Here is a 13,942-nt window from a genome sequence, read left to right on the forward strand (position 1 = left end):
GCCGCACAGCCTCTCTCCAGGGAGCGCCACACTGAGGAGGATGATGGGAGTAGTGATCGGGCATGGAGGAGGAGGATGAGGGGAGCTTGTATTGTAACTTCCGATAGCGTTACCGCATCTCATCTAGCTGACAGGGAGGAAAACCGCAGCCACTGTGAGAACAACGGGGAGACCCGGGAGCAGCTCCGCTGGAGACAGGGTGGGGGCTCTGAGAAGAGCCTTTGGGTCCGGAGAGCGGGAGCGGCGCTCACTTGGCGCTGGTGTACTTGGTGACGGCCTTGGTGCCCTCGGAGACGGCGTGCTTGGCCAGCTCTCCGGGCAGCAGCAGGCGCACGGCGGTCTGGATCTCCCGGGAGGTGATGGTGGAGCGCTTGTTGTAGTGAGCCAGGCGGGAGGCTTCCCCTGCGATGCGCTCGAAGATGTCGTTGACGAAGGAGTTCATGATGCCCATGGCCTTGGAGGAGATGCCGGTGTCGGGGTGGACCTGCTTCAGCACCTTGTAGACGTAGATGGCATAGCTCTCCTTCCTGCTCTTCCTCCGCTTCTTGCCGTCCTTCTTCTGGACCTTGGTGACGGCTTTCTTGGAGCCCTTCTTGGGCGCTGGGGCGGACTTGGCGGGATCGGGCATTCTGACTGAGGACAAAATCTCGTCTGTTCTCCTCCTGCCACCGCGGCGGTATTTATAGACGGGCCATGCAAATGAGCTGCTGCTGACTGCGCGCCGATCTACTGGAGGAGAGGGTCATGTGGTGTCTCCACTTCTTCCAATTGGCAGCCTCACATCCATTCAGCTGAGCCGGGGGCGGAGCAAATAGAGAGGCGTGGCTCACATACATCCATTCAGCAGAGCCAGGGCGGAGCAAATAGAGGGGCGGGGCTCACATACATCCATTCAGCAGAGCCGGGGGCGGAGCAACAGGAGAGGCGTGGCTCACATACATCCATCCAGCTGAGCCGGGGAACGGAGCAGCAAGAAGGGAGGGGCTCACATCCATTCATAGAGCTGAGTCGGAGGGCGGAGCAGCAGGAGGGGCTGGGCTCATAGCCATCCATTCTGCTAAAACGGGGGGCGGAGCAGAACTCGCATCCGTCTATTCAGATGAGCCGGGGGCGGGGCTAACATCTCTCTTCCGTCTATCAGGGCCTCGCTGCTCTGCTGATAACCGCCCCGCCCCTCACTGCGCCCCGCCCCCTGCTGGTAGTGATGCCGCCGCTGAGTGTACTGTGCCCGCAGGGAGGTCGTGCGCTCTATCCCTGGACACCAGCGCAGCGATGGAGCCGCTCTTCTCCGCACAGTGAATACGGGACTGTTCTCCCCTTCTCCGGTGCGGGAGCGGGAGAAGGCGGCCACTGACGGGTTAATACTGAGCAGGCTATGGGGGCGGGGCTATAGAACTAGTACCTTGGCTTTTGAAATTCCCGCTCAATTACCGTCCGGTAAGAATTCAGCGGCCGTGGACAAGCTCCGCCCTCGGCTCATCTGAATGGATGGATGTGAGCCCCGCCCCTCCTGCTGTCTCCTCCCCCCGCTCTTCTCAGAGCCCCCCCCCCCCCTCCTCTAGGACGGAGCTGCCGCATTGTGTGAATACATGGAAGCCTCATGTCCGAGGCGGATTATTCCCTCATTATAGACCAGATCGGGAGGATGAGGGGAGTAGTGATCGTATACTCGGGAGGATGAGGGGAGTAGTGATCGGCCAAAGAGAAGGATGGGGGGAGTAGTGATTGGACACTGAGGAGGATGGGGGAGTAGTTATCAGACAGTGAGGAGGATGGGGGAGTAGTGATTGGACACTGAGGATGGGGGGAGTAGTGATTGGACACTGAGGATGAGGGGAGTAGTGATTGGACACTGAGGATGAGGGGAGTAGTGATTGGACACTGAGGATGGGGGGAGTAGTGATTGGACACTGAGGATGAGGGGAGTAGTGATTGGACACTGAGGATGGGGGGAGTAGTGATTGGACACTGAGGAGGATGAGGGGAGTAGTGATTGGACACTGAGGATGGGGGGAGTAGTGATTGGACACTGAGGAGGATGAGGGGAGTAGTGATTGGACACTGAGGATGGGGGAGTAGTGATTGGACACTGAGGATGATGGGGGGAGGAGTGATCAGACAGAGAGCAGTTGGGCAATGAGGAGAATGAGTGAAGTAGTTATATGGTACTGAGGATGATTAGGGGAGTAGTGGTCAGCCAGTGAGGAGAATGAGGGCAGTAGTGATCTGCTAATGGATGGATGTGAGCCCCGCCGTGCGCTCTATCCCCGGACACCAGCGCAGAGAAGGGGGCGGAGCTATACGACAAGTGCTTTACAGTGATTGGCTGATCTCTGGCTTTTGAAACTCCCGCTCAATTACAGTCCGGTCAGAATCCAGCGGACAAACCCTCCACAGCAGCAATGTCTGCCCGGACTCGCAGCAGGTCAGGAGCGGTGATGTCCGATTCATGTCGGAGGAGGAGGGGAGGCCAGCAGCCAATCAGAGCGGAGGCGCACACGGTCCAGGGAGTCGTGCACTGAGGCTAAGAATCCAATGATCCGACTCCTTCTAGAACAATACACGGAGTCTCTGACCGGCTGCAGCAGTATAAAGCCCCCGCAGTGCTGTCCATAGAATAGAGCGCCTCCAGCAGCGCCCCCCACTCAGTATAATGCCCAGATCAGGGCCCCCCACTCAGTATAATGCCCAGATCAGGGCCCCCAGCCCCCCACTCAGTATAATGCCCAGATCAGGGCCCCCAGCCCCCCCACTCAGTATAATGCCCAGATCAGGGCCCCCAGCAGCGCCCCCCACTCAGTATAATGCCCAGATCAGGGCCCCCCACTCAGTATAATGCCCAGATCAGGGCCCCCAGCCCCCCACTCAGTATAATGCCCAGATCAGGGCCCCCAGCCCCCCCTTCCTAGTCCTCAGTCCGGTCACCACTGATCGGACACTTATTACCTATCCGGCTCCGGTTCACTTGTCACCAACTGAAGCCAATGATCCAAACTTCCCATCTCTAGTCAGGAGCGGTAAGTGCCCCTGTGTGACGCCCGGACGCCTCCACAGCGGAGATCAGCGGCATCGCCAGCTCAGTCGTACAGAGCATGTGGGGGGCTCTTAGAAGAGCCTTTGGTTCCGGGGGGCACAGCAGCAGCAGCAGAGCCGGGCTCACTTGCTCTTGGCCGACTTGGTGCTCTCGGTCTTCTTGGGCAGCAGCACGGCCTGGATGTTGGGCAGGACGCCTCCCTGGGCGATGGTGACGCCGCCCAGCAGCTTGTTGAGCTCCTCGTCGTTGCGCACGGCCAGCTGCAGGTGGCGGGGGATGATGCGGGTCTTCTTGTTGTCGCGGGCGGCATTGCCGGCCAGCTCCAGGATCTCGGCGGTGAGATACTCGAGCACAGCGGCCAAGTAGACGGGAGCGCCGGCGCCCACCCTCTGGGCGTAGTTGCCCTTGCGGAGGAGCCTGTGCACTCGGCCGACCGGGAACTGGAGCCCTGCCCGGGAGGAGCGGGTCTTGGCCTTAGCCCGGACTTTGCCTCCTTGTTTGCCGCGTCCAGACATCGTTCTCTACAGCAGAGCACAGAACAGCAAAGAAGACTCTGATGTGTGTGATCCGGAGGAGCCGCCTCCTGCCGCCTTTATAGGCTACTGCTCCGCCCCCAGCGCCGCTCATTGGGTGGATTAGAAGCCTTCAACGGAGACAAGACTCGTGGAGAAGCCAATGAGAGGCGCTGGGCGTGGCTTATGACGCGCGTACAGGTCACATGACCGGCTCCTCCTGTAGATCAGCAGCTCATTTGCAGTTGGGGACTATAGGCGGGAAATTCAAATGAGCGACGAGATCCTGAGCTCTCCCAGCCAATAGTAGCAGAGCTCTGGACCCCGCAGCCGTTATGTGCCCGTAGGGGCGGAGCCTCGTCCTCCCGCCCTGCACTGAGCAGCCGCACAGCTCGCTGATCCGCAGCCATTCATAGCGGGAGCAGAGCTCAGCTGAAGTGTATAAGGGGAGCAGTGATCTGCCAGAGAGGAGGATGAGGGGAGTAGTGATCGGGCACTAAGTATGAGGGGAGTAGTGATCGGGCACTAAGTATGAGGGGAGTAGTGATCTGCCAGAGAGGAGGATGAGGGGAGTAGTGATCGGGCACTAAGGATGAGGGGAGTAGTTATATGGTATTGAGGATGATTAGGGGAGCAGAGCTCAGCTGAAGTGTATAAGGGGAGTAGTGATCTGCCAGAGAGGAGGATGAGGGGAGTAGTGATCGGGCACTAAGGATGAGGGGAGTAGTTATATGCTATTGAGGATGATGAGGGGAGTAGTGATTGGGCAATAAGGAGAATGAGGGAAGTAGTTATATGCTATTGAGGATGATGAGGGGAGTAGTGATCGGGCACTAAGGATGAGGGGAGTAGTTATATGGTATTGAGGATGATTAGGGGAGTAGTGATCTGCCAGAGAGGAGGATGAGGGGAGTAGTGATCGGGCACTAAGGATGAGGGGAGTAGTTATATGCTATTGAGGATGATGAGGGGAGTAGTGATTGGGCAATAAGGAGAATGAGGGAAGTAGTTATATGCTATTGAGGATGATGAGGGGAGTAGTGATCTGCCAGAGAGGAGGATGAGGGGAGTAGTGATCGGGCACTAAGTATGAGGGGAGTAGTTATATGCTATTGAGGAGGATGAGGGGAGTAGTGATCTGCCAGAGAGGAGGATGAGGGGAGTAGTGATCGGGCACTAAGGATGAGGGGAGTAGTTATATGGTATTGAGGATGATGAGGGGAGTAGTGATCGGGCACTAAGTATGAGGGGAGTAGTTATATGCTATTGAGGATGATGAGGGGAGTAGTGATTGGGCAATAAGGAGAATGAGGGAAGTAGTTATATGCTATTGAGGATGATGAGGGGAGTAGTGGTCAGCCATTGAGGAGAATGAGGGAAGTAGTGATCTGCCAGAGAGGAGGATGAGGGGAGTAGTGATCTGCTATTAATGAGGGGAGTGGTGATTGGGCACTGGGGAGGATAAGGGGCGTAGTGGTAAAATAATATGGAGGCTGCAATGTAATGTGGAGGTTGATAATATAATATAGAGGCTTTAATATAATGCGGAGGATATAATGTAATTTACAGGCTGGTAATATGGAGGCTGTCAATGTTGAGGCTGTGATGTAATGTGGAGGCTGTAACATAATGTTTAAGCTGTGGTGTAATGTAGAGGCCGGTAATACGGAGGATTTAATATAATGTGGAGGCCGTTAATGTAATATGGAGACTGTAATGTAGAGGCCGGTAATACGGAGGCTGTAATGTAATGCAGAGGCTGTAATATAATTTTAGCCTGAAATGCAGAGGCTGGTAATATCATGTGGAGGCTGGTAGTATGGAGGCTGTGATGTAATCTTGATGCTGAAAATATGGAGGCTGTAACATAATGTTTAGGCTCTGATGTAATGTAGAGGACTGTAATGTAATGTAGAGGCTGTAATATAATGTGGAGGCTGGAATTATGGAGGTTGTAACATGTTTATGCTGTGATGTAATGTAGATGACGGTAATATGGAGTCTGTAATATAATGTGGAGGCTGGTAATATAAATGCTGCAATATAATATGGAGGCTATAATGTAAAGTAGAGGCTGAAAATATGAAGGCTGTAATATGTTGAGATTGATAATACAAAATGGAGGCTGGTAGTAGGGCGGCTGTAATGTAGAGGCTGGTAATACAGAGGCTGTCAATTAATATGGAGGCTGTAACAATGTTTAAGCTGTGATGTAATGTAGAGGCCGCTAATATTGAGGCTGTAATACAATGTGGAGGCTGTAATGTAATCTGGAGACTGAATATATCCACTGTGAGCGGAGAACGAGGGCAGAAGGGCGGAGTGGAGCTCGTCTGAGGAGGAGGTGGTGGCTCTGAGAAGAGCCTTTGGGGGAGAAGTGCGGGCGGCGCCGGTTACTTCTTGGCTTTCGCCGCTTTCTTAGCCGGACTCTTGGCAGCCTTGGGTTTGGCCGCCTTCTTAGCCGGACTCTTGGCAGCCTTGGGTTTGGCCGCCTTCTTAGCCGGACTCTTGGCCAGCTTCTTGGGCTTGGGGGCAGCCTTCAGCTTCTTGGGGCTCTTGGCTGCTTTCTTGGCCGCGGCTGGTTTCTTAGCCTTTTTCGGGCTCTTGGCCGGAGCCTTCTTGGGCTTCTTCGGGGATTTAGCGGGTTTCTTGGCCGCAGTAGCTGCAGGTTTCTTGGCCGCCGCCGGCTTCTTCTTCTTGGCCGCCGCCTTGTCCTTGGTCTCCTGCTGCTTCTTGTTGAGCTTGAAGGAGCCGGAGGCGCCGCTGCCCTTCACCTGGGTGAGGGTCCCCTTGGTGACCAGAGCCCTGATGGCCACCTTGATGCGGCTATTGTTCTTCTCTACATCGCATCCTCCGGCAGCCAGAGCCTTCTTCAGGGCGGCCAGAGACACCCCGCTGCGCTCCTTGGAGGCGGACACGGCTGTGACCAGGAGCTCGGACACGCTGGGACCGGACGGCTTCTTGCTTTTCTTGGCGCCCCCTGCCGCGGTGGATTTCCTCGGCTGCTTCTTGGACTTGGCGGCCGCTTCGGCGGGAGGAGGAGGAGCGGCGGCTGCTGGCGCGGTCTCTGCCATCGTGTGAGACGTGGGGAGAAAACACAAAGACTTCTCCTGGAGAAAACACTGAGGCCGGAGCCGGGGCCGCCTCTTATATGTGCAGCGCTGCGCAGTGATTGGCTGCCGAGCTCCGCCCTCCTGCGCGTCTATTGGCTGACACTGGACACAGGCCCCGCCTTCACCCCTCTCAGCCCGGCTGCAGCTCCGCTCTGCCCTTGTGCTTCCCTGCCCGGGAGAAGAGCCCTTTAGCGGCTAGAACCGGACAGGAGAGGCCGCCTTCCTCCTCCCGGACATCCCCCCTCACCGTGTGTCGCCGTCTGTGGCGGAGGAGGCCGGAGCAGGCCCCGGGATCTCCGCCACAGTCCTCCCGCTCTGCCTGACGTTCTGCACATCCGGCTGGATCCGGCCCGATGGCTCCGCTGCGGGGGCTCGTTCCCTCTCTTCCCGGCCCTCGTCCCCATCCCAGGGCTCTTTCCCACAAGGTGGGGCCGCAGGAAGCTGCTTGGACGCTGCGGGGAGGAGCTGGAGCCGCGGAGAGCCCGGGAGGGTAACACAGGCGGCGGCCTCCGCTCCCTGCCGGCTCCAGTGCTCCGTGTCCCCGCACATTCCCCGCCGCAGTGATGCCGCCTCATGTGTGTACAGGGCTCTCAGGGGGCAGAGATGCGTCTTGTGGTCAGGGCTCCGCAGATGACAGAGGACTTCTCTCCTGGGCTCCTGGCTGCAGCAGAGGGGGTGCCGGTACAATGGGGCAGAGTATGGCCCCGCCCCCCAGAAGTGTGGACCCCGCTTTACTGACCCCCGGAAACATCTGGGGAGTAAGAAAAGTAGAGAAAACTGCCCCTATAATCCCCCTCATTGCACCTCCGTAATCTCAGTACAATACGGCAAAGTACAGTATATTATAGTATAGTACAGTATATAATAGTACAGTATATTATAGTACAGCATAGTATAGTACAGTATATTATAGTACAGCGCAGTATAGGATAGTATATTATAGTACAGTATAGTATATTACAGTATAGTATAGTATATAATAGTACAGTATATTATAGTACAGCAAAGTATAGTATATTATAGTACAGTATATTATAGTGCAGCACAGTATAGTACAGGACAGTATAGTACATTATAGTATAGTACAGTATATTATAGTACAGTACAGCACGGTATGGTATAGTATATTATAGTATAGTACAGTATAGTATATTATAGTATAGTACAGTATATTATAGAATAGTACAGCACAGTATTGTACAGTATATTATAGTACAGCACATTATATTATAGTACAGCATAGTATAGTAAAGTATATTATAGTACAGTATATTATAGTTCAGTATAGTACAGCACGTATAGTATAGCACAGTATAGTACAGCACAGTATTGTATATTATAGTACAGTATATTATAGTATTGCATAGTATAGTACAGTATCGTATAGTACATTATATTATAGTACAGTATTGTGTAGCACAGTATATTATAGTACAGCACAGTATAGTACAGTATATGATAGTACAGTATATAATAGTACAGCATAGTATAGTACAGCACAGTATTGTATAGTACAGTATATTATAGCATAGTACCGTATATTATAGTATAGTACAGTATTTTATAGTACAGTATAATACAGCACAGTATAGTAAAGTACAGTAGAGTACAGTATATTTTAGTACATCATAGTATAGTACAGTATATTATAGTATAGTACAGCACATTATAGTATAGCACAGGATAGTACAGTATATTATAGTACAGTATAGTACAGTATATTATAGTATAGCATAGTATAGTACATCACATAGTACATCATAGTACAGGATAGTACAGTATATTATAGTATAGTACAGTATATTATAGTACAGCACAGTATAGTACAGTATATTATAGTACAGTATATTATAGTACAGCACAGTATAGTACTGTACAGTATATTATAGTACAGCATAGTACAGTATATTATAGTACAGTATAATACAGTATAGTACAGCACATTATATTATAGTACAGTATATTATAGTATAGTACAGCACAGTATAGTACAGCATAGTACAGTATATTATAGTACAGCACAGTATAGTACTGTACAGTATATTATAGTACAGCACAGCATAGTACAGTATATTATAGTACAGTATAATACAGTATAGTACAGCACATTATATTATAGTACAGTATATTATAGTATAGTACAGCACAGTACAGTACAGCATAGTATAGTATAACACAGTATAGTACAGCACATTATATTATAGTACAGTATAGTATATTCTAGTATAGTACAGCATAGTACAGTATATTATAGTACAGTATATTATAGTATAGCAAAAGTATAGTATATTATAGTATAGTACAGCACAGTACAGCATAGTATAGTACAGCACAGTATAGTATATTATAGCACAGTATAGTACAGCACAGTATAGTACAGCACAGTATAGTACAGTACAGCACAGCATGGTATAGTACTGCACAGTATAGTACAGCATAGTATAGTACTGCACAGTACAGCATAGTATAGTACAGCACAGTATAGTACAGTATAGTACAGCATAGTATAGTACAGTATATTATAGTATAGTATAGTACAGTATATTATAGTACAGTATAGTATAGCACAATATAGTACAGCATAGTATAGTACAGTATAGTACAGCACAGTATAGTACAGTATAGCACAGTATAGTACAGTATAGTACAGCGCAGTATAGTATAGTACAGTATAGTACAGCACAGCACAGTATAGTACAGTACAGCACAGTATAGTATAGCACAGTATAGTACAGTACAGCACAGTACAGTATAGTACAGCACAGCATAGTATAGTACAGCACAGTATAGTACAGTATAGTCCAGCATAGTATAGTACAGTATCGTACAGCATAGTATAGTACATCACAGCATAGTATAGTACAGCACAGTATAGTATAGCACAGCACAGTATAGTACAGTACAGAATAGTATAGTAAAGAATAGTATTGTAACGGATCTCCTAGCACCCCGACCGGGTACCTCCGTTGATGGATGCTCCTGGTGCTTCCCGAGGGCTCCACATAATAAATGGAATAGGACAGCACCACTTCCTGGAACACATAGTCCGTGGTATGGCGGCGCTGCTCGTGGCGTCAGCTCCCGGCCTCAGGGACCCCTCAAACGTACAAAAAACTTCAGAAAAGTCGCGGCCCTCTTGTTCTTGAATCAAAGCTTAGCGTTTAATCACACTGAAAGGATACAGCAACGTCTGGACACACAGGTCTTTCTCAGCTACATGTGGTTTACAAGTGAAGCTCAATACTTATATAGGTGTAACATTCAATCCGGATTGGTTGAGGGGTTGTCCCCCAGAAAGGTCACATCCCCCCCCCTTACATATTCACCCAATCGTGTTCTAAAGTGATAATAACATTCAGTAATAAAACAGCATAACCATCTCAGCTGTGTATATAAAACCGCTAATTTCTAACGATAATTTGTTTTCCCTTAGTCCTAACAGTGGCACAGATGGGGTATTCTGCCCCTGTGGACTGGTTAGGACAGCTGGAAGTTTTAATGAAATAATAAAAAACTGACATATACACGCCCTGCCCCCAATAAAGAGGGGAGTGACCCTCCGGACATCGTGTAATTACAAGTAGACTAAAATAACCACAATTACTAAAAAAGGGGGGGGGGGGGATTTGTGTGCCTCTGTTAGGACTAAGGGAAAACAAATTATCGTTAGAAATTAACGATTCCCTTACGTCCTAACTAGGGATGAGCGAACCCGAACTGTATAGTTCGGGTTCGTACCGAATTTTGGTGTGTCCATGACACGGACCCGAACCCGAACATTTTCGTAAAAGTCCGGGTTCGGTGTTCAGCGCTTTCTTGGCGCTTTTTGAAAGACTGCACAGCAGCCAATGAACAAGCGTCATCCTACTTGCCCCAAGAGGCCATCACAGCCATGACTAGAAACAATGGGACAGGAAAAAGGGGGAGGAGAAGAGGCACAGAACAACAATGCCTGTAACATAGCAACCATTACAGTAAGAGCAGATATATACAGTCCACAACACACCGCAATACAATTTAACCGAACCCATAATAACATATATAATATTAAAGACGGCCTGAATGCAATCTGCTACACAGTCTTAAAGGGGCATTGTTCCTAAAAGTCATAACATGTCCACGGATGGCCATTAAAGGGCCAGTAGCAGCAATATAAAATACCACATGCCCAAATATTGCATTCAAACGTACAAATTCACCAGGGGCCATAGTCAGCAGGTAGGAGGCGGGCAGCCAGGCCTCTCCAATGCCCAGTGGCAAGGCGGGTTTCGCCACAGCGAGATTAGGCAGGGATTTACTTACTGAAGTGATCGATATACAGCTGTGTATCATACAACCTCTGCTATTCAATTGCTCACTGTTTTAAGGCTGCCCACTTTTTTCTGGGGTCATCGGCGGCCATTTTGTGTCTTGTGGTGCGCCAGCACAAGCTGCCACCAAGTCCATTTTTAACCATCAATAGTGTTTTTTTTTTTTTTTTTGCTATATCCTACATCAGGGGCTTGGCTGTGCTTGCTATTTTATTGAGGGGTAAAATACAATTGCCAAAATAGCAGTACCCTAAATCTGGTGTTTCAGCTGTGGCTAGCCAATTGTAATACTGTCTGCTGTCTGCCGAAGCACAGTTTTTGTTTTGGGTTGAATACAATTCCCAACTTAGCAATTCCCTAAATAATTGTTTTCTGCTCTATCAGGCCAAGGTTAAATCTGTCCATAAAAGGGTATATTAGATTGAAGGTGCTGATAGGGTCATTCTCAATAACTTCACACGCTACCGTGCATTTCCAAGTCTAATTCTGTCCGTAAACGTATACCTGTCACCCAGCGCCTAAATACTAGGCCTCACATTTATATTCAGCTAAATCTGTGGTTACTGCTGTGCCTGTATTAGGGTAATACGGTACCTAAATAGATAGCCAGACAGTGTTAGGTGTCTGTAAAAAAAGGCCGGAATTTGAATTCAATACATTGGGCCAAATAATATTTTTCTTATTGTGGTGAACGGTAACAATGAGGAAAACATCTAGTAAGGGACGCGGACGTGGTCGTGGTGGTGTTAGTGGACCCTCTGGTGCTGGGAGAGGACGTGGCCGTAAGCAGCCCGGGGTAAACGTCAGCAGGCCGTTCTGAAACTCATATGTTTGGGGGACAGGCCCCACACCGCACAGGAGTTGTGGACGGGCCTTGCACAACAGACCGACGAGTGGTTGCTGCCGGTGAGCCTCAAGCCCGGCCTGGTGGTGTGCGATAATAGGCGAAATCTCGTTGCAGCTCTGGGACTAGCCGGTTTGACGCACATCCCTTGCCTGGCGCATGTGCTGAATTTGGTGGTGCAGAAGTTCATTCACAACTACCCCGACATGTCAGAGCTGCTGCATAAAGTGCGGGCCGTCTGTGCGCGCTTCCGGCGTTCTCACCCTTCTGCTGCTCGCCTGTCAGCGATGCAGCGTAACTTCGGCCTTCCCGCTCACCGCCTCATATGCGACGTGCCCACCAGGTGGAACTCCACCTTGCATATGCTGGACAGACTGTGCGAGCAGCAGCAGGCCATAGTGGAGTTTCAGCTGCAGCACGCACGGGTCAGTCGCTCTGCGGAACAGCAACACTTCACCACCAATGACTGGGCCTCCATGCGAGACCTGTGTGCCCTGTTGCGTTGTTTCGAGTACTCCACCAACATGGCCAGTGGCGATGACGCCGTTCTCAGCGTTACTATCCCACTTCTATGTCTCCTTGAAAAAACGCTGCAGGCGATGATGGAAGAGGATGTGGCACAGGAGGAAGAGGAGGAAGAGGGGTCATTTTTAGCACTTTCAGGCAAGTCTCTTCGAAGTGACTCAGAGGGAGGTTTTTTGCAACAGCAGAGGCCAGGTACAAATGTGGCCAGACAGGGCCCACTACTGGAGGACGAGGATGAGGAGGAGGTGGAGGAGGATGAGGATGAAGCAGGTTCACAGCGGGGTGGCACCCAACGCAGCTCGGGCCCATCACTGGTGCGTGGCTGGGGGGAAACACAGGACGATGACGATACGCCTCCCACAGAGGACAGCTTGTCCTTACCTCTGGGCAGCCTGGCACACATGAGCGACTACATGCTGCAGTGCCTGCGCAACGACAGCAGAGTTGCCCACATTTTAACGTGTGCGGACTACTGGGTTGCCACCCTGCGGGATCCCCGGTACAAAGACAATGTGCCCACCTTACTTCCTGCACTGGAGCGTGATAGGAAGATGCGCGAGTACAAGCGCACGTTGGTAGACGCGCTACTGAGAGCATTCCCAAATGTCACAGGGGAACCAGTGGAAGCCCAAGGCGAAGGCAGAGAAGGAGCAAGAGGTCGCCAACGCAGCTGTGTCACGGCCAGCTCCTCTGAGGGCAGGGTTAGCATGGCAGAGATGTGGAAAAGTTTTGTCACCACGCCACAGCTAACTGCACCACCACCTGATACGGAACATGTTAGCAGGAGGCAACATTTCACTAACATGGTGGAACAGTACCTGTGCACACCCCTCCACGTACTGACTGATGGTTCGGCCCCATTCAACTTCTGGGTCTCCAAATTGTCCACGTGGCCAGAGCTAGCCTTTTATGCCTTGGAGGTGCTGGCCTGCCCGGCGGCCAGCGTTTTGTCTGAACGTGTATTCAGCACGGCAGGGGGCGTCATTACAGACAAACGCACCTGCCTGTCTACAGCCAATGTGGACAAGCTGACGTTCATAAAAATGAACCAAGCATGGTGTTACGACACTCACCGCCAGGTAGATGAAGCCGCCGTTTAGTGAATAATCCCCTTTCTCCAGAAATGAAGTTTTTAATCCAGCCGATCGTCAAACTCCCGAATGGAGCATACGAAGTGGCAACTCCCGATCAGCAATTCAGTCGAACTCCTTCCACAGCTAGCAATAAACGAAAGCGCTGTCCCAATAATAAATCCCTCCACAAACGAGACCAAGCTCCGTCTTGAAGGTCAAACAGGAATCAATTTTATTGAGGGCTACCCGCCCGTATTTATGCAGGTCCCCATCTGGTGGACACGCCCCTAGGGGACCAGAATGGAGACTGTGACACAAGACAGACATGCAGCACTACAGAACAATACATCCCCACAATGCATCATGGTTTCCTCCTCTCTGCCCTGGAGACACCCGAGGAGTAATTTAATTATCTCTCAAGACAGAGGGAAATCACCAATACACATGTGGGGACAACAGAACAGAAATCACCATTTAAACACACAATGGGACAACCCTTTTTAATACACAGACATTTAACATCCCAAAATG

The 13,942-nt window shown here is 50.5% G+C and overlaps 3 protein-coding genes across 3 annotated transcripts; all 3 read right to left on the minus strand.

The window, feature by feature from the left end:
• Nucleotides 1-247: 247 nt before the first annotated feature.
• Nucleotides 248-628, minus strand: LOC120982692 (histone H2B type 2-F). The gene has a single exon (XM_040412948.1). The coding sequence runs from the start codon at nucleotides 626-628 to the stop codon at nucleotides 248-250; it is 381 nt and encodes a 126-aa protein (XP_040268882.1).
• A 2,522-nt stretch (nucleotides 629-3,150) lies between these two features.
• Nucleotides 3,151-3,549, minus strand: LOC120982675 (histone H2A type 1-like). Its single transcript, XM_040412933.1, has one exon. It carries the CDS (start codon nucleotides 3,547-3,549, stop codon nucleotides 3,157-3,159), a length of 393 nt encoding a protein of 130 aa, XP_040268867.1. The 3' UTR covers nucleotides 3,151-3,156.
• A 2,390-nt stretch (nucleotides 3,550-5,939) lies between these two features.
• LOC120982650 (histone H1A-like) lies at nucleotides 5,940-6,620 on the minus strand. The gene has a single exon (XM_040412908.1). The coding sequence runs from the start codon at nucleotides 6,618-6,620 to the stop codon at nucleotides 5,940-5,942; it is 681 nt and encodes a 226-aa protein (XP_040268842.1).
• Between the last annotated feature and the right edge of the window lie 7,322 nt (nucleotides 6,621-13,942).

Source organism: Bufo bufo, assembly GCF_905171765.1.
Source record: "Bufo bufo chromosome 1 unlocalized genomic scaffold, aBufBuf1.1 SUPER_1_unloc_1, whole genome shotgun sequence".
NCBI lineage: Eukaryota > Metazoa > Chordata > Amphibia > Anura > Bufonidae > Bufo > Bufo bufo.